Below are 21179 nucleotides of genomic sequence, written 5' to 3' on the forward strand. Positions count from 1 at the left end.
GGGACTACAGGCGTGAGCCACTGCACCTAGTTGAGAAGAATGTTTAAAATAAGAAAAAAAAAAAAATCAAAAGAACATCTATAATGAAAGGTAAGGAAAAAAAAGGCAGGAATCATAAAAGCAGCCAGAGAAATGAACTGTAGCATGCCTCCTCCCAGAGAAGTAGTCAGCCTCGTTAAAGTGTAGCTATGGAAAAGTAAGAAAACAGAAACTCTTAAAGTATGTAAACCACTGCCGACCTTTGGGAAAAAATTCAGTTAACTGGGAAAGCCAAGACTCAGACTAGAAAGGGTCAGATTAATCAGGTGTTAAGGAAGTTGAAAGACCAGGCACAGTGGCGCACGCCTGTAATCCCAGCACTTTAAGAGGCCGAGGTGGGCGAATCACTTGATATCAGGAGTTCAAGACCAGCCTGGCCAACATGGCGAAACCCCATCTTTATTAAAAATACAAAAATCAGCCGGGCGTAGTGGCGTGAACCTATAGTGCCAGCTATTTGGGAGGCTGAGGTAGAAGAATTGCTTGAGCCCAGGAGGGCTCAATGGGCTGAGATTGTCCCATTGCACTCCAGCCTGGGCAACAAAGCGAGACTCCATCTCAAAAAAAAAAAGGAAATTGATAAAGGAGATGTAGATATATATATTTATTTAATGCAAGCATCCTCCTCAGAGAAGGCTTCCTCACTCACTGTCTAAAGTAGCATTATCCACTCCCAATCTCTCATCCCCTTACCTTACTAATTTTCATAGCACTTCTAAATGCCTGTATTGTTTGCTCCTCTTGGATGAAAAAAGGGATTTGGTCTCTTGTTCACTGTTACACTCCCTGCACCTAGAGCAATGCTATTTGTTTTTCAATACTTTTTCCTGAATAAAGATGTTTTACTGAAAATATTCCTGGCTAAGACAGCACTTCAGCCAATTTGACAACTAACTACTAAAAAGTCAGAGGAGTAAAGTACTCACTTTAAGCATGATACTTTTATTTTTTAATGGCTGCACAGAGTATGTTTGGACCAGCAGCGCCACAAGGGTGGGAGCAAAGAACAAAGTGAACACAGCTATGAATCATGCTCCCAAATCACCCCAGCTCCACTTTCCGCTCAGCAGTCGGTCGTTTCCTTATTGCGCCATTATATGGCTGTCACCATCACATAAGTCATCTCAGATGAAATACTTAGAGAAAAATCCTCATGCCCAGATTATTTTTTAAAAAATATAACAGCTTTATTGAGATGTAATTCACATACCATAAACTTCACCCTGCTAAAAGTACACAATTCTGTGGCTTTGAGTATATTCATAGAGTTGTACATCATCACTATCTAATTTCAGAACATTTCATCACTCCAGAAAGAAACCCCATATCTGTTAATAATCACTGCCTATTTCCCCTCCTCGTAATCCCCTAGTAACCACTAATCTACTTTCAGTCTCTATGGATTTGCCTACTCTGGACATTTCTATAAATAAATCAAACAATACGTGGCTTTTTGTGTCCGGCTTCTTTCAGTCAGCAAGTTCTCAAGGTTCTTTTATGTTTTGGCGTGTATCAGTACTTCATTCTCTTGATTTCTGAATAATACTCCATTGCATGAATATACCACATGTTTATTAATTAACTAATGAATATTTGAGTTATTTCTACTTTTTATTTATTTTTATTTATTTTCGGTAGAGACAGGGTTTCACACTGTTGCCCAAGCTGGAGTGCAGTGGCATAATCATAGTCACTGCAGCCTCAAACTCCTGGCTCAAGAGATCTTCCAAGCTCAGCCTCCCAAAGTTCTGGGACTACGACAGGCCCATGCCACTGTGCCCAGCTATTTTTTTTTTTTTTTTTCATGTTTTGTAGAGACAGTGTCTTGCTATGTTTCCCAGGCTGATCTTGGACTCCTGGCCTCAAGCAATCTTCCCGCCTTGGCCTCCCAAAGTGTCGAGATTATAGGCATGAGCCACCAAACTCAGCCTCTCCTTTTTAACTGTTAGGAATTATGCTGCTATGAGCACTCCCGTATTGATTTTGAAAGATAATGTTTCTGTAAAATTATCTACCTTCAACAGAAATACCACATGAAAAGTTTTACTTCTTGTAAAGCAATTTCTTTTTTTTTTTTTTTTTTTTTGAGACGGAGTCTCGCTCTGTCACCCAGGCTGGAGTGCTGTGGCGAGATCTTGGCTCACTGCAACCTCTGCCTCCCAGGTTCAAGCGATTCTCCTGCCTCAGCCTTCCACCTTCCAAGTAGCTGGGATTACAGGCACCCGCCACCGCACCCAGCTAATTTTTATGTTTTTAGTAGAGACGGGGTTTCACCATGTTAGCCAGGCTGGTCTTGAACTCCTGACCTCAGGTGAGCCACCCGTCTTGGTCTCTCAAAGTGCTGGAATTACAGGCATAAGCCACAGCGCCCGGCCATAAAGCAGTTTCTTAATGCAGGCTTCACGTTTCAAGATTAGAAAGGAGAAATAATTTCTAAAAATCTTGCTTATTGGGCCGGGTACAGTGGTTTTCACCTGTAATCCCAGCACTTTGGAAGGCTGAGGCAGGCAGATCATGAGGTCAGGAGTTCAAGACCAGTCTGGCCAATATAGCGAAACCCCGTCTCTACTAAAAATACAAAAATTAGCCGGGCATGGTGGTACGTGTCTGTAATCCCAGCTACTTGGGAGGGTGAGGCAGGAGAATCACTTGAACCCAGGAGGTGGAGGTTGCAGTGAGCTGAGATCATGCCACTGCACTCCATCCTGGCCAACAGAGCAACACTCCATCCAAAAAAAAAAAAGAATTATGCTTATTGAACTCCTAGAGACTATAAAGAGAGGTTCAAAAAAACTATTTAAATAATGAGTCATACAACTCATATTAATGCAATGCCAAAGACATATCAGAACACCTTTTTGAGGTTTCATCATGTTGATATACTGTTATAGAGAGGGCAGGATAATGTGTTAAAACATTTAAAAACTCAGCTACCAAAAGATGGTCACCTGAAAGGGTAAGTTTTAATCCAGTGCCCATATGTGTGGAAATACAACTCCCTAGGCTTTGGCAAATAAAGAAAGTATCCCCTAAAACCCAAATTTCTGTTGAAAAAATCGACAATAAATATATAACCACTTAAAAGATAATATATTAGTTCTTTCCTGAGAAAAATAAAAGATATAATCAAGTTTAAGGCCAGATTAAAGACTTAAATAATTATTTCTAAGTAAATATAATAATACCCAATATTTAATTAACATTTACTTGTATCAGACACTGTTCTAAAGTTTCACTTTCATTAAACTCGTTTTAATCGTCACAAAAATCATACAAGGTAGGTGTTATTATTACACCTCTTTTTAAAGATGTGGAACCTGAGGCACAGAGGTTAATATGCTTTATACAATACATAAAAACACCTTCAGGCCAGGCACGATGGCTCACGCCTGTAATCCCAGCACTTTGGGAGGCTGAGGTAGGTGGATCACTTGAGGTCAGGAGTTCGAGATCTGCCTGGCCAACACGGTGAAACTCCATCTCTACTAAAAATATAAAAAGTTAGCTGGGCATGGTGACGCACACCTGTAATCCCAGCTACTGGGGAGGTTGAGGCAGAAGAATCGTTTCAACCTGGGAGGTGGAGGTTGCAGTGAGCCAAGATCGCACCACAGCACTCCAGCCTGGGTGACAGACTGACGCTCTGTCTCAAAAAAGAAAGAAATCAAAAAGCCTTCAAAAAGGTAAAAGAAACACCACAGTCTACTATATATATTGAACAAAATTCACCACACGATGAAGCCCAACAGTAAGTAAGCTTCACTCACTGTCAGGTGCGGTGGCTCACACCTGTAATCCCAGCACTTGGGGAGACTGAGGTCTGGGATTGTGTGAGCTGAGGAGTTCGAGACCAACCTAGGCAACATGGCAAAACCTTTTCTCTACCACAAATTTAAAAATCAGCCAGGCATGGTGGTGCACACTTGCAGTCCCGGCTATTTGGGAGGCTGAGGTGGGAGGTTCACTTGAGCCCAGGAGGTCAAGGCTGCAGTTAGCTGTAATCACACTACTGCCATCCAGCCTGAGAGACAGGGTAAGACGCTGTCTCAAAGAAAAAAAAAGTCTTACTCATGCTCTCATAACTTCTATAGGCTTTGAAAAGTGTCGGTATTAAATATGAATCAATAGCCAATTACAACCTGAGATCTGACATATGACCAGCACAAAGGAGAAAGATCCAGACAGACCAGAAAATAAAAGTTTGAAAGACATGAAAATCTGGAAGAGAACCTTTAAAAGAACTATAATATCCTCAGAGAAATGAGATATTTCTTCATTAACCAAGATTGGATGCTATTAAAAAAGGAACATTCAGTCAAAAAGCTAATATTCTTAACCAGGAAAAATAACAGCAGAAATAAAATATGCAATAGAAAGACTAGAAGATAGACTTGAAGACATCTCCCTGGTTAGGTTTTGTTATACGGCACAGTCAACCTTAAGAAACAAATATTATCCCAGGTAGACATGACCTATTGAAGTGAGCCCTCAAAAGGGGCTAGCCCCTTCGTGGCAAAGAGATGAGAAGCATGAGTAAGTCCAGACACAGCTGTGTGGCCATGATTTGAGGGTGGCCTATAAGAGCTGAGAGTGATCCCTTGCAAAAAAAAACAAAACAAAACCAAAAAAAAACAAACAGTGAACTCTGCCAACAACCTGCGTGTACTTGCAAAAAGCCCCCAACCACAGATGAGAACACAGTTCAGCTGACACCTTAATTTCAGTCTTCTCGGTCCCTGAGCAGAGAATCCAGCTAGGCTGTGTGCTTGGAATTCTGAACTTCAGAATCGTGAAATAACAAATGGGTGTTGATTTAAGCCTCTAAGTTTATGGCAATTTGTTATGCAGCAATGGAAACCTAATTCACAGGTTTAAAAGTCTAAAGGTAAACACAGTAAAATTCTAGGACACCAAGGGTGAAGGGAAGATCCCATCTGACCCCTAATGACATTTTTTAGCTTGGCATATGGCCACCAAGAATAAAGACTACATTTCCTTGCTACCCTTTAGCTAGTGTGGCCATGAATATTTCCGTCAATGGGATTAAGCAGAAGTCTCATATAACAGCCTCTGGGAATCTTCTAGAAGGGGCAGTTTGTATATAATCTTTGTCCCTTTTTTGCTCCCCCTAGCCTGCTTCCTGGGATTGGGATGCTCCCAATTGGGATGATATGGTCAAAGTCACACATCGTAGAACATTAAGACAGAAGAAATCTCAGTATTTGAGTATTTGCCACCTGACTAAGACCACTTATCTAGACTTTTAGGTTACAGAGAAATAAACTAACGTTTTTGTAAGTCACTGTTGTATTAAGTTATCTGTCATTCTTTTTTGGGGGGTGGGGGTGGGTAGAGATGGAGTCTCACTATGTTGCCCAGGCTGGCCTCAAACTCCTGGCTTAAAGTGATCCTCCCTCCTCAGCCTCCCAAAGCACTGCTATTACAGGCATGAGCCACCGAGCCCAGCCTGTCATTCTAATTTTAATTTATATACTTCCAGTGATTAAAGAATAATCAGGTCACACACACAGGACCAGGAATCAGAATAGCCCTAGACTTCTCAACAACAACACTAAAAGCTAGAAAACGGTGACATACCTCCAAAATTCTGAGAGAAAGTGATATCCAGCCTAGAAATCTATACATAGCCAAACTATCACTCAAATACAAAGGTATTTCCAGACATATGAATTCTCAAAAAACTTATTTCCCATGCAACCTTTCTCAAGCAGTTCCTGAAGGCTGTGTTCCACTAAACGACAGACAAATCAAGATGGAGGAAGACACGGGACCCAGGAAACAGGAAATCCAACATCAGAAAGTGGTGAAGAGAATTCCCACAATGACTGAGATATAAGCTCCAGAATGACCACCACGTGTACAGCTCTGGAGGCCAACTAGTCCAGGTAGAGCAAGAAGACATAAAAAATGAGGCTGGGCACGGTGGCTCACACTTATAATCCCAGCACTTTGGGAGGCCAAGGTGAGCAGATCACTTAAGATCAGGAGGTCGAGACCAGACTGGCCAACATGGCGAAACCCCATCTCTACTGAAAAATGGAAAAATGAGCTGAGTGTAGTGACACACACCTATAATCCCAGTTACTCAGGAGGCTGAGGTAGGAGAATCCTTTGAACCTGGGAGGCGGAGGTTGCAGTGAGCTAAGATCACGCCACCACACTCCAGCCTGGGCAAGAGAGAAGACTCTGTCTCAAGAAAAAGAAAAAAAAAAAAAGACATAAAAAATCAGGAGAGCTGCTCCCAGAAGTGGTAATTACATGACATTCATGATCATAGTAAAAGACAATAGAAAGCTCTTTGGAGCTCTTACAAAGACTTCAAAATTATGTGACGAGAGAAAGAACTAAACTAAGAAACCCCATGCAATTGTTTTGTTGTTGTTGTTGTTTGTCTGTTTCTGTTTTTGTTTTTGAGATGGAGTTGTGCTCTTGTCACCTAGGCTGGAGTGCAATGGCGCGATCTCGGCTCACTGCAACCTCCGCTGCCTGGGCTCAAGCAATTCTCCTGCCCCAGCCTCCTGAGTAGCTGGGATCACAGGTGCATGCCATCACGCCCAGCTAACTTTTGCATTTTTAGTAGAGATGGGGTTTCACCATGTAGGCCAGGCTGGTCTGGAACTCCTGACCTCAGGTGATCGGCCCATCTCAGCCTCCCAAAGTGCTGGGATTATAGTCACGAGTCCCCGTGCCCAGCCTGCAATTGTTAACTCCAGAAAAAATAAGGAGTTATAACAAAACAAACAAACAAACATAGGATCCTAAGTGGCTCAAGCTAGCACAGTCAGAATAATATAAACTCAATTATTTAACCAAAATCTAGTAATAGGCTAAGAGAATGAAAAAGCTAAGTGAAGTGGCTTTGGCAAGAATTAAGAACGGGAGAAACAGGCTGGACACAGTGGCTCACGCCTGTAATCCCATCACTTTGGGAGGCTCAGGCAGGGATCACTTGAGCCCAGCAGTTCAAGACCAGCCTGGGCAACATGACGAAACCTCGTCTCTACAAAAAGAATATAAATTAAGCGGGCATGGTGGCATGAGCCTGTAGTCCCAGCTATGAGGCTACGGTCAGAGGATTGCTTGAGCCCGGGAGGTCGAGGCTGCAGGGAGCATTGATTGTGTCACTGTACTCCAGTTTGGGTAACAGAGTGAGACCGTGTCTCACAAACAAACAGAAAGAATGGGAGAGACAAAGAGCAGAACAAAATGCTTATCTTCCAGAGATAAGCCAACAGAAAAATAAAACAATTAGTGGCATCAATATATTACCTATAAACAGGAGGTTTAAAAAAAAAAAAAAAAAAAAAAAAAACTCAAGTAAGAGCTAACACTATTAAAAGTAGGTGCTTCTGGAAGTGGTAAAGAACCACCTCAAGGACTCCTGCCCCTTAAGCAAGGACACAGGTCTAGGATGGAGGCTGGACCCAGACAACAGAGAACCCCCAGCCCACATCCTCTACTTCTACCCCAAGACTAGCAAGTACTGAGAACAGGTAACAGCAGTCTCTTAGTGGGCAGAAGCCAAAGCGTGGAGAGAACCCACTGAGGCACACAAGGCAAGCCTAAGGCTGAGGGTGAAGCAGAAACACGGGGGAACCACCTCCCAGCGAATCAGCCTGTGCCCTCTGCATAGGCAATACCGAATTTGGAAACGGAAGGAAGGTGAAGCCTGAGGTGCACTGGAAGTAACCATAGCAACAACTAATCATAGCAACAGAGATAAAGGATGCCTTCAATGGGCTCATCAGTAGACATCAGAGCACCACTGAGGAACGTTCAGTAAAATTGAAGACAGGTCAGCAGAAATCAGCCAAACTCTAAGAGAAAAAGAAGAGAAAAAAGAAGAAACAGAAGTGAGCATCCATTAGCTGTATAATGACATCGGTGTAGTACGAGGCAGCAGTTTCTCAATCTAACAAAAAAAGAAAAGAAAAAAAGAAAAAGATGATGAAAGTAGTATCTGCTATCATTTGTCCATCTAACTTCGCCCTTCGGAATGCTGGGCTCTATTAACTGTTTCCTTAACTCTGCAGGTCAGCCCTCCTGCTGTTCCCCCTCTGAACCCGCCACTCATTACCGTAACTGTGCCCCCCCTCTCCTCCCCGCTCCTGATGGTTAAGTGCTGCCTCTCCTGGCTTCTACTGCCTTGGGGTCCAGTCACTTTCCCCACACCACCCCTTGCTGTCAGTGAACTCAGGTCCACGGTGGCATTCTCACAGCAGCCCTAGACCGTGGAGGGGAACTGCCAGGGAGCTTCTCCGTGAGGCTGGTGCCTTTCTCACCAGCAATTTCTTCTGCTTTGGTAAATGATGTGTGCTCTAGGCCCTTCCATAGAATTTAATCACCTGGAATGTTTTCTGGACTTCATACTATATCCAATCTAGCATGCCCACTTATTAAAAACCTGCCTTCCAGACTGGGCGCACTGGCTCATGCCTCTAACCCCAGCACTTTGGGAGGCCGAGGCAGGACGATCACAAGGTCAGGAATTTGAGACCATCCTGGCCAACATGGTGAAACCCCATGTCTACTAAAAATACAAAAAATAGCTGGGCATGGTGGCAGCCACCTGTAATCCCAGCTACTCGGGAGGGTGAGGCAGGAGATCATTTGAACCCAGGAAGCAGAGGTTGCAGTGAGTTGACATCGCACCATTGCACTCCAGCCAGCGTGGGCAACAGGGCGAGACTCCATCTCCAAACAAAAAATAAAAACAACAACAAAAAAAACCTGTCTTCCATGGTACTTCTGGCCCCTTGACATCTCTTACTGGGGACGATTTCTTTTTCCCTGATGTTGGACCCATCCCAGTACAACTCAATCTGTACCATCAAAAGATATCAATGGTGAAAGGTCAGAAGCAGAAGAGAGTCTCCCCATTAAAAGTCATGATACCAGCCGGGTACGGTGGCACACGCTTGTAATCCCAGCACTTTGGAAGGCCGAGGCAGGCGGATCACCTGAGGTCAGGAGTTCGAGACCAGCCTGGCCAACATGGTGAAACCCTGTCTCTACTACAAATACAAATATTAGCTAGGCATGGTGGCGTGAGCCTGTAATCCCAGCTACTCAGGGACTGAGGCAGAAGAATTGCTTGAACCCGGGACACAGAGGTTGCAGTGAGCTGAGATCACGCCACTGCATTCCAGCCTGAGCAACAGAGCTAGAATCTGTCTCAAAAAAAAAAAAAAAAGAAAGAAAGAAAAGAAAAAGAAATATTAGCCAGGCGTGGTGGCACACACCTGTAATCCCAGCTACTTGGGAGGCTAAGCCAGGAGAATTGCTCGAAGCTGGGAGGCAGAGGTTGCAGTAAGCTGAGACAGTGCCACTGCACTCCAGTCTGGGTGACAGGGCAAGACTCCCTCTCAAAAGATGAAGGAGAAAAAAAGTTATGATGCCTTGTCCAGTTTCTGGACCTGAGTCAACTTTGGACACAGAGCTATCAGTAAATAGGAGAGGCCAGATCCTCCAGGGAAAGACTGCAACACCAAAGCAAACATGCACTGTCATGAATTCCCCAGACCATTCCCAAAGAGACCAATGATCATTTACTCAAGAAACTGTGCAATGGGGAAAGGGGCGCACCAAGACATTTCACAAGCTGTTAGATCTGAGGTCCAAGTTGGCACTGACACCAAGAGATCCAAAGTGTCAGAGGCCCCTGTGTTAGAAAGGGGGCGTGCGTGGGAGTGAAATGATAAATACTGCCCTCGCCGAGCTCTGGCTCACGGTGCATGTGCTGGTTGGGTCCAGAAATACACCTAGTGGTCATTCTCCCAGTCCCTGAATATGACATTGGAATAGACACACTTAGTTGTTGGCACAACCCTCACATTGCCTCCTTGCTCTGTTGTATAGGAGCCAAATGGAAGTGGCTACCCACCCCCAGCCACGGCCAAGACATATCAAAACCAATATCCCATATGGGAAGGATGGCAGAAATCAGTGTCACCCTTAAAAACCTAAGAGAGGCTGGGCACGGTGGCTCAAGCCTGTAATCCCAGCACTTTGGGAGGCCGAGACGGGTGGATCACGAGGTCAGGAGATCGAGACCATCCTGGCTAACACGGTGAAACCCCGTCTCTACTAAAAAATACAAAAAACTAGCCGGGCGAGGTGGCAGGCGCCTGTAGTCCCAGCTACTTGGGAGGCTGAGGCAGGAGAATGGCGTGAACCCGGGAGACGGAGCTTGCAGTGAGCCGACCCGGCCACTGCACTCCAGCCTGGGCGACAGAGCTAGACTCCGTCTCAAAAAAAAAAAAAAAAAAACAAAAACCTAAGAGAACGCAGGGGCCATGGCCCCTACCATATTTCCATTTAATTCACTCATCTGTCAGTATAAAACCCAGATGGAATGTGGAGGATGACAGTGAACTTCCACAAACTCAACCAAATAGTGCCCCAATTATAGCCACTCTGCCACCTCAGGTACATGGTATGCAGCAACTGATAGGGCAAATGTACCTTTTCTATCCCTATTAGGAAAAAACATCAAAGACAGTTTGGATTCACATGGACAAGAGTATACACGTACAGCTTGCCTCAGGCCATCTGGGAATCCGGCAGCAAATCACACTGGTCCACTTACCAATAACATTGTCAATCAAGAAAAATGATGAGACACAAGTCTCAAACATTTTAGATTTATTTGCCAAAGTTAAGGACACACGCCCAGGAGACAGGCAACTTTCTCTGAAGATGATTTTTGAGGGCTCCAAATTTAAAGGGGAAAGGGCAGGATATTGAGAAGTATATAATTTTCAGGTAAGGGGGTGGGTAGGAGAAAATAGTCATGCCTTTGTCTGGCTCCGTGAATCTGCATTTTTTTACATAAGATGATATAAACAAATGGGGCAGAAGAAAAACGTAGGGAATCTGCATTCTACGTAACACAGACAAAATGGGGTGGGGAACAATCAGATATGCATGTGTGTGTGGTGGGCCGGGGTGACTGCACCTGTAAAGCTAAGCTACCAATTTGCACTGCTCACTAGGAATTTCCTTGTGAGCAAAATATGGGGGAGGCGTGTAGCTTTTCATCTTGTAGCCATCTAATTTAGGAACCACAAGGGGGAGGCAGGTTTGCATGACCCAGTTCCCAGCTTGATTTTCCCTTTGGCAAAATAAGTTTGGGGTCCCAAAATTTAATTTCCTTTCATAACATCATGCTAACAGAACCCGGAGAAGAGGCTTCTGCGAGGCTAGAATGTTCAAAGCCTTGGTGAGACATATCTGATCCAGAGGATGGGAGGTAAAACTCAGGAAGAATTCAGGGACTTTTCCATGTCAGTAAATTTTTATAAGTTCACTGGTCTGGGCAATGACAAGACACTTCCTCAGAAGTAAAGAATAAATTACTGCATCTTGCACTTCCCATAATAGAAGGGAGCACAGTGCTGGTTGGCTTCCAACAGGTTTTGGGGCAGGTTATTCCACACCTAAAGATAATGCTCTGATTCATATGCTAAGAGGCACCAAAGGCTGCCTGAACATTGGGGTCCTTGCATCCAAGGACCAGCAGGCAAGAATAGTCACCATCTTAGCAGAAGTAATTGAACTTGATCAGCAGAAAAAAGTAGGGCTGTATGCAATGGGGATGCATGTGGAAGAACAGGTTTAGCACACAGATGAGAAACTTAGGTGTCTCCTGGTATGCTCTTGTCCAATTTTTACAGTAAATGGACAAGGGCAGCAACTCCAGCCTAAGAAGGGCATGGCATCCAGGGGCTCAGACCTCCAGGGACGAGGGTTTCCAGAGCAGCCTGTATCCATGACTTACTGTTCCAGGGCATCAAGACCTGGCCTCTCATCCCCAACAGGGACAACTTTGAAGCATCATCTCTTCTGCAAAGCCTCGCACACAGCAGGAAGGCTGAGGCATCGCTTGAGTCTGCAGCGTTACTTGTCCACTCCTTCCCCACCCCCTTCCACAGTCGTGATGCCACAAGCACTCCATAAACCTGCTGCCCACTCATCTCCGTCTCGGCTTCCCTGAGAACCAATCTACAACAAATGACATGGATATTTCGAGATAGTCATTTTCCATCAAATGAAACAATGCGTGTCAAGTTGTCTGGGCATCGCCTGACACACAGTAGGCCTTCAATACATAAACATGAGAAATGGTCTCCCAGGAAATCCTAAAGCCCAGGATTATACATATATTCTGTATGTTAGGTGAGAGAGAGAGAATTTCTGAGACACTGAACATAGGAAGCATTTATTGTATTTGTTTATTTACTATTTTAGAGACAGGGTCTTGCTCTGTCATCCAAGCTGGAGTGCGGTGGTGTCATCATAGCTCATTCACTGCAACCTCAAACTCCTGGGGCTCAAGCGATCCTCCTGCCTCAGCCACCAGAGTAGCTGGGACTACAAGCACATGCCATGTAACAGGTTTGAGTTTTTTAGAGATGGGGTCTTGGCTGGGCACAGTGGCTCATGCCTATAACCCCAGCACTTTGGGAGGCTGAGGCAGGTGGATCACTTGAGCCCAGGAGTTTCAGACCAGCCTAGGCAACGTGGCGAAACCCTGTCCCTATAAAAAATACAGAAAATTAGCTGGGTACAGTGGCACATGCCTGTAGTCCTAATTCCTGGGGAGGCTAAGGCGGGAGGATCGCTTGAGCTCTGGAGGTAGAGGTTGCAGTGAGCTGAGATTGCACCACTGTACTCCAGCCTGGGCGACAGAGCGAGCCCGTCTACAGAGAAAGAGACAGAGACAGAGAGAGAAAGAGAGAGATATGGTATGTGTGGGGGGGCGGCTCTTGTTATGTTGCCCAGGTTGGACTCTAATTCCTGACTGCAAGTGATCCTCCTGCCTTTGCCTCCTGAGTAGCTGGGATTGTAGGTGTGAGCCACTACACCTGGCTCTGGAAGCATGCATGTGTTTTACAAGCATTCTCAGCTGGGCATGATGGCTCATGCCTGTGATCCCAGAACTTTGGGAGGCTGGGGTAGGAAGATCACTTAAGGTTCGAGACCAGCCTGGGCAACACAGTGAAACCCTGTATCTACAAAGATTTTTAAAAATTAGCCAGGTACACTGGTGCACGCCTGTAGTTGCAGGTGGAAGGATCTCTTGCACCCAGGCATTCAAGGCTGCAATGAGCTATGTGGGCCCCACTGCACTCCAGCATAGTTGAAAGAGTGAGATCCTGTATCTAAATAAATAAATAAAAATTTTTAAAAAACTATTCTCAATTCTGCTAAAAGGTCAGTGCAACAATCCAAATATTCATTATACATACCATATTCCTATTTTAAATTGATTATAAAAGGCATAAAAACTTTAGAATTCTAACTGCATCTGAAAGGTAAAGTAAGGAACAAATACTAAACAACGTATTTTAAAATTATAGTATTCTGATTTTTATCAAAGAACACTAGAGGGCACTAATGTACCAAGAAAAGCCCAAAGGTCCCTCAAAATTTGGGGAACTGCATTTTGTTTTGTTTTGGTTTGGTTTGGTTTTTTGAGACAGAGTTTCGCTCTTGTCACCCAGGCTGGAGTGCAATGGCGCAATCTCGGCTCACTGCAACCTCTGCCTCCCAGGTTCAAGTGATTCTCTTGACTCAGCCTCCTGAAGTAGCTGTGATTACAGGTGCCCGCCACCAGGCCCAGCTAATTTTTTTGTATTTTTAGTAGAGAGAGGGTTTCACCATGTTGGCCAAGCTGGTCTTGAAGTCCTGACCCCAGGTGATCCATCTGCCTCGGCCTCCCATAGTGCTGGGATTACCGGCATGAGCCACGGTGCCAGGCTGGGGAGCTGCATTTTTAAAATATTCCACAGGATAAGATTTTAAACTGCTTTATAATAAACCAAATCCCTTTTCAACTCAACATTCTACTTACTGAATCACAGGATCATAAGATATTTTAAAATTATCTTCATGGTAAATGATCACATAGGAATTAGATAAACTGATTCTTTTCATGAGAACAATTAGAAATTAAACTCTTTGCATAATTCAATCATGCTTAGATAATGAGCACAAACATTTTTTAATGTTTCCTACATACCACAATCATGTAACTTCAGCTAAGTGTTATTTTCTAAGATAACAGTTAAGAAAATACAACAGATCTTCAAACAACACCATTCCATTCAACACCGTTTCACTGCAATGTTCACAAGAAAAAAAATCGATTCTTGGAGAGGGCCACTGTCTGTGTCGAGTTCACGTGTTCTCCTCATGTCTGTGTGCGGGTATGTCAGGTACTGTTTTCCTCCCACATCCTGAAGTGTGCATATTAGGTGAATGAGCGTGTCTGAACTGTCCCAGTGTGAATGTGGGTGCGTATGTGAGTGGCACTGTGACAAGATGCATTCTGTCCAGGCCTGGATCCCCCTGTGCTCCCTGAGTTGCCGGGATAGGTTCCAGCCACCTTCGTACCTGAACTGGGATAAATGGGTAAATAATTATCTTACTTCTTTCTACTAATCTTTTTAAATGTATGAATAGCTCACATTTATTTCAATGTTTAATATTATAAGTGTTTGCTCTTCATTTAAAAGTGTGGTAATTTTCTTTTCTTTTCTTTTTTGACACAGAGTCTCACTCAGCTGCCCAGGCTGGAGTGTGGTAGCATGATCTTGGCTCACTGCAGCCTCAACTTCCTGGGCTCAAGTGATCCTCCCATCTCAACCTCCCGAGTAGCGGGGACTATAGGTGCATGTCACCACATCTGGCTAATTTTTTTGTAGAGGTGAGGTCTCCCTATGTTGCCCAGGCTGGTTTTGAACTCCTGGGCTCAAGCAGTCCACCTGCCTTGGCACTCCGAAGTGCTGGGATTATGGGCATGTGCCACCATGCCTGGCAGTGATTTTTTTTTTTTTGTGACTAGAACTATGCTGTAGGAACTTAACTCTTGTTTATATGCATTGGCCTATGGTAAAGTTGGTTTCCTTATACATCATTTATCCAAGAGTTAGTTTCCAAAAATCTATCATTGACATTAAGTGAGGACTTACTGTATATATGCTGATGTGCATGTCAAACTAAGGCCCAGTTTAGCATGGTCTCATGTTCAAAGTTCAAGAAAATAGCAGAAATGGCCAAATATGTAAAGAGCTGAACACAGAAAAATGAACTTATTCAATCCAGGTAATTACAGAGATGAGAGGTAAAACTTACCTTGTATTCATGGAGGACACAAAAAACAAAACATGATAATTCCTTGCTAGCAAGATTAATGCGACTTAGTAGCAGAGTTAAGACACAGACAACAGGCTGGTACAGTGGCTCCCTCCTGTAATCCCAGCACTTTGGGATTGACAGCACTTGAGGTCAGGAGTTCGAGACCAACCTGGCCAACACGGTGAAACCCTGTCTCTACTAAAATTACAAACTATGGTGGCATACGCCTGTAATTCCAGCTACTCAGGAGGCTGAAGCAGGAGAATCACTTGAACCTGAGAGGCAGAGATTGCAGTGAACCAAGATCGTGCCAGTGCACTCCAGCCTGGGTGACAGTGGGAGACTCCATCTCAAAAAAAAAAAAAAAAAAAGACGTAGACAAAAATAATACTAATACAAGGTAGAGGATGAATAAAAGTGCTGTACTGTGCCCAGGAAACCTGGAAGAGTAGAGTTTCCTTCTAGCTGCAAGATGTTAGGAAAGAATTTATGGATATTACATTTGAGCGGCACTTTGAATGGGTAGATCTGGGCTATGCAGAAATAGATGACAATAGAATTTTCTTAAGTATATAGAAAAGAATGAGCAATACAAGACTACAGAGGGAAACAACAAGTAGTTCATGTAGTCAGGCAAATCGAGCCATCTGCAGCTCATATTTGAAACCCCACAAAGTCAAGCATAGAAATTAACCACAACCTTTGTTTATTATAAAAGGTTCTTTTTTCTCAGCTTAAGACTCCATATCTGGTTCACAAATACCAACTTATGAACAAATAGACCAGAGTGGTATAAAATGCACTAATTCAAATATGCTTAGCATACAGAATCGACTCATGGTAATGTATTAAACATTAGTTAAATTTAGTCATTAGAATAATGAAAAGTGTGAAACAATATAATAATAAACTTGTTCTTTAACTCGTGATAAATTCACATAAAGCTTCCAATCATGTGATTATGAAACCACCTTTAGGTATCATGTTGGACTATGGTCAACAACTAGAATATACAAGAAATACACCCTATGTCATAGTTAATTTTGCATATCATTTAAATAGTCAAAAAAACATTAATATGGGGTAAAGAAACTTTTAGTTATGAAAGGACAACAGAAGTGTTATACTGAAAAAATTAGCATAAAGCTGGACAAAATTGTCAAAACTAACCATTTCGTGGTGCTGGATATCCATTAAAGAAACAAACTGAGAGGCAGTTACTCCAGAGGAACGGCAGGAACTTGGAGGAAGAACACTGGGAGTCTTTAGCTTTCTAGTCACAGGCTGTTACTCCTTCCCACTTCCCCAAACAAGTCTGACCACGGCAGGCCTGGCAGTGAAACCCAGCAGTTTTGCTGCCAGAGGGAAATGACTTGATTTAAAACAAAAGGCAAAAACCCAGTAAAAGTAGCAAATACAGCAGAAAACAAATGAGAATACCTACATGCTTGCTAGCATGAGGCTGCTTTTTCTATTAGAGTGTATTAGCTTTCCACCACTGCTGTAACAAATGACCACAAACTTGGTGGCTTAAAACAACAGAAAGAAACGTGTTACCTCATAGTTCTGTATTTGAGAAGTCCAGAATGGGTCTCGTTGGGAAAAATCAAGGTGTTGTAAGGGCTCTAAGGGAGAATTCATTTCCTTGCTTTTCCAGTTGCTAGAGACTGTCCACATTCCTTGGCTCACAGCCCCCTTTCCTCCAGTTTCTAACGCAGAAACACTGTATCTCTCTGACGATTCTCTCATAGTCACATTTCCCTCTTATTACACTTCTTTCTTTTTCTTTTTTTTTTTTTTTTTTTTGAATCTTGCTCTGTTGCCCAGGCTGGAATGTAATGGCGCCATCTTGGCTCACTGCAACCTCCACCTCCTGGGTTCAAGTGATTTCCTGCCTCAGCCTCCCGAGTAGCTGAGATTACAGGAGTACACCACCACACCCAGCTATTTCTTTTCTTTTCCCTTCCTTCCTTCCTTCCTTTCTCTCTTTCTTTCTTTCTTACAGGGTCTCCCTCTGTCACCCAGGCTAGAGTGAAGTGGTGAAATCATGGCTCACTTCAGCCTCAACCTTCCAGTCTCAAGTGATTCTCCAACCTCAGCCTCCCGAGCAGTTGGGACGACAGATGCACACCACCACACCGGGCTTTTTTTTTTTTTTCTTTTTCCTTTTTTCAGAGATGGGGCTCTCCCTATGTTGCCCAGGCTGGTCTCAAACTCCTGTGCTCAAGTGATCCTTCTACCTTGGCCTCCCAAACTGCTGAGGTTACAGGCGTGAGTCACTATGTCCAGCCTCTCTTACACTTCCAAGGATACCTGTGATTACATTGGGCCCACCGAGATAATCCAAAATAATTTTCCTATTTTAAGGTTAGCTGATCAGCCATCTCAACTCCATCTGCAACTTTAACTTCCCCCTGCTGTGTAACCTAACATACTTACAAGTTTTGGGGATTAGGACGTGGATGTCTTTGGAGGGCCATGATTCTGCCTACCACACAGGCAAATGGCAAAACAGCCTAAAACTTAACAAGACTACCCTGAAAATGAAAGAACTGGAGTAGGAGTAGGTAAGCTTCCCAGGTACCCCAGGCTGCTGGGAAACTCCACACATCTGCAGGAGAAAGGAGAGGGGGCCTTGCAAAAGTCAGAGCAGAGGAAGAAGTGAGAAATGCCTGGACTCTGAGAGCACTCTCCAGCCTACACACAGATCCAGGGCAGAGCGCAGGAGCCTAAAGGGATTGAGGAATGGAGCCCACTGCTGCCCAAATACGGGCTCACCACTAGGCTACACAGATGCAGGCATGAATCCTCAAATACTATGCTGAAAGCCAGGCACAGTTGTGCATGCCTACAGTCCCAGCTACTCGAGAGGCTGAGGTAGGAAGATCACTAGAGCTCAGGAGTTCAAGTCCAGCCTAGGCAATATAGTGAGACTTGTCTCTAAAACAAACAAAATAAAAAAAAAATTTTTTTTTTAACTCAGCAGAGGTATTAGCTGGCCAGACTCACTCCAGATTCCACAGATTAAAGCCAGGCTGGTGAATACACTTAACAAAAGGACTGCAAGACCTCTATGTTGAAAACTTCAGGCCAGGCGTGGTGGCTCACGCCTGTAATCACAACACTCAGAGGCTGAGGTGGGTGGCCCAGGAGTTCGAGACCAGCCTGGACAACACGGCAAAACCTCATCTCTACAAAAAATACAAAAATCAGCTGGGCATCGTGGTGTGCACCTGCAGTCCCAGCTACTCCGGAGGCTGATGTAGGAGGACGCTGGAACCTCAAGGATGCAGAGAGCCACGATTGCATCACTGCACTCTAGCCTGGGTGACAGAGTGAGATCCTGTCTCAAAAAAGAAGAAAAAAGAAAAAAAAGCTTCAAAACATTGCTGAGATAAATTAAAGAAGATCTAAATAAATGAAGAGGTTTCATATTCATGGATTAGAAGAATCCATATTAAGATGGCAAGTCTCCACAAATTAACCTATAGATTCAAGACAACACAATCTCCATACAAATTCCAATATATGTTTTTATAGAAGCTGAAAAGATGATCCCAAAACTTATATGAAATGCAAAGGACTGAGAATACCCAAAATAACTTTTTGAAGATCATATTTAGAGAACTTACACTGTTTAATATCAAAACTTAGTTATTCACACCTGTAATCTCAGCACTTTGGGAGGCTGAGGCGGGCAGATCACTTGAGCCCAGGAGTTTGAGACCAGCCTGGGCAACATGGAGAAACCCCGTCTCTACTAAATATACAACAAATTAGCCAGGCATGGTGGCACACACCTGTAGTCCCAGCTTCTCAGGAGGCTGAGATGGAAGATCACCTGAGCCTGGGAGGCAGAGGCTGCAGTGAGCCGAGACTGTGCCACTGCCCTGCAGCCTGGGTCACAGAGCAAGACCCTGTCTCAAAAAAAAAAAAAAAAAAAAAGAAAAAAGAAAAAAAAAAAAACAGAAACATTTAAATTACGGTCAGTTGATTTCCAACAAAGGTATCAAGGCAATACAATGCAAAAAGATAGTCTTTTCAATAAAACTTGAACAGATAACAAAAGGTGGCATATCCATACAGGGGAATATTCAGCCATAAAAAAGACCAAACTACTGATACATGCTACAGCATGGATGAACCACAACAACATTATGCTAAATTAAAGAAGCCAGACACAAAAGTTTGTATGATACTATTTACAAGAAATGTTTAGGCTGAGTGCGGTGGTTCGCACTTATAATTCTAGCATTTTGGGAGGCTGAGGTGGGTGGAAATCATCTGAGGTCAGGAGTTCGAGACCAGCCTGGCCAACATGGTGAAACCCCATCTCTACTAAAAATGCAAAATTAGCTAGGCATGGTGGCAGAGGCCTGTAATCACAGCTACTTGGGAGGCTGAGGCAGGAGAATCGCTTGAACCCAGGAGGCGGAGGTGAACCAAGATTGCGCCATTGCACTCCAACCTGGGTGACAGAACGAGACTCAGTCTCAAAGAAAAAAAAAAAAGTTTAGGAAAGGCAAATATCTAATATCTAGAGACAGGACACAAATCAGAGTGGTACCCTGAGGCATGGGAAAGGGGCAGGGGATGAATCTAAACAGGCAAGAGGAAACTTCTGGGGTGACAAATGTTCTAAAACTGGATTTTGATGATGTCGCACAACTGTGTAAATGTATAAAAATCACTAAAATGCACACTTACAATATGTGATCAAATCATGCTTTTCCTCTGCTCTCCTACCACAGCAAGCAACACTGAAGACTTCTGTGGTCAAATGTGGGTGGGGGCAGTTCTCCCCACCACCAAGCAAGCAATCAGTTCTGCAGCAAACACCAACTGTATGTCCTTTAATTCAATTCCAACACTATCTACCCAGAGATAGTATCAATCCCACAGGTGAGGGCTCAGTCCCAGGACTTCTCCCCACCCCTCAGACACAGCTGCAGGTCCAGACCTCCAGAACTTCTGATTGATGGGCTTTAAGTTAGGGTCCCCACAACTCCCTGTTTGAGTTCCATTCATTTGCTAGAGCAGCCCACAGAACCCAGTAAAACACATTTACCGGTTTATTATAAAGTACATTACAAAGGATACAGATGAAGAGATGCACAGGGCAAGGCATGGGGGAAGGGCACGGAGCACCCATGCCCTCACTGGGGCGCGATCGTTCAAGAACCTCCACATGTTCAGCTACCCAGGAGCTCCCAGAACCCTGTCCTTTCAGGTTTTTATGGAGGTTCCATTAAATAAGTATGATTGATTAAACCACTGGCCAGTAGCGAGCAATTTCCCCTTCAGCCCCTCTACCCTCCCTGGAGGTTGCAAAGTTGGGTTGAAAATCCCAATCCCCTAGTCCTGCCTTGCTCTTTCTGGTGACCAGCCACTATCCTGAAGCCAGCTAGGGGTTGCCAGTCATCTTTTTGTATATCTTTAGTGTAAAAGGTCAAAGACCAAATATATATTTCACAATATCACAGGTGAATTTTATGCAATGTAAGTTATACCTCGATAAAGCTATTTTTCTAAAAAAAGAATAATCAGGAGTTCCCCATTGCTGGAGTACACAAGCAGAAACAGAATCATCTCCTCACAGGGATGCTACAGAGTGGGGGTGTCCATGACCTTAGTACTTGACCTCACTGTCCGACTCAAAGATCTTGTGGCCTTTTGACCCAAAGTTCTGGTGTATACATTTGATTGTGTGGCTTTCTCCAGTTGCTGGTCAGATGGTTATAATAGAGAAAACAATGGTAACTACTCTTCCAAATACCTCACTTACAAACATTGAACATAGAATGATTTTCACCTTTCGTCCTGTAAAGGCAGCTCGATGAAGCGGCGTGTCTCCCATGTCATTCAACACATTCACTTCTGCACCAGCCTAGTAAACATGACCACTTTAAATATCAAGAAATATACAATGGTGAAAATCATTCCTTCAAAATACATTAAAGCCTTAAAAAATTAAAATT

The 21179-nt window shown here is 43.8% G+C and overlaps 1 protein-coding gene across 7 annotated transcripts in view; it reads right to left on the minus strand.

Moving 5' to 3' along the window:
• Positions 1–21179, minus strand: part of OSBPL1A (oxysterol binding protein like 1A) — a 247289-nt gene that overhangs the window by 176458 nt on the left and 49652 nt on the right. For 4 of the 7 annotated variants that reach the window (XR_004180037.1, XM_017951628.3, XM_017951626.3 and 1 more), the window contains exon 4: positions 21014–21088. The exons of 1 other annotated variant lie outside the window; for it this stretch is intronic. Coding sequence is in view for 5 of the 6 variants with exons in the window: in XM_017951628.3 (XP_017807117.1) it covers positions 21014–21088 (75 nt within the window). In the remaining variant the exon portion in view is untranslated. Of the gene's footprint in view, positions 1–16371; positions 16411–21013; positions 21105–21179 lie in introns of those variants that run through there. 2 more of the 7 variants (XM_017951631.3, XM_017951632.3) reach the window with 2 other exon arrangements.

Source organism: Papio anubis, chromosome 19 (assembly GCF_008728515.1).
Source record: "Papio anubis isolate 15944 chromosome 19, Panubis1.0, whole genome shotgun sequence".
Classification (NCBI taxonomy): Eukaryota; Metazoa; Chordata; class Mammalia; order Primates; family Cercopithecidae; genus Papio; species Papio anubis.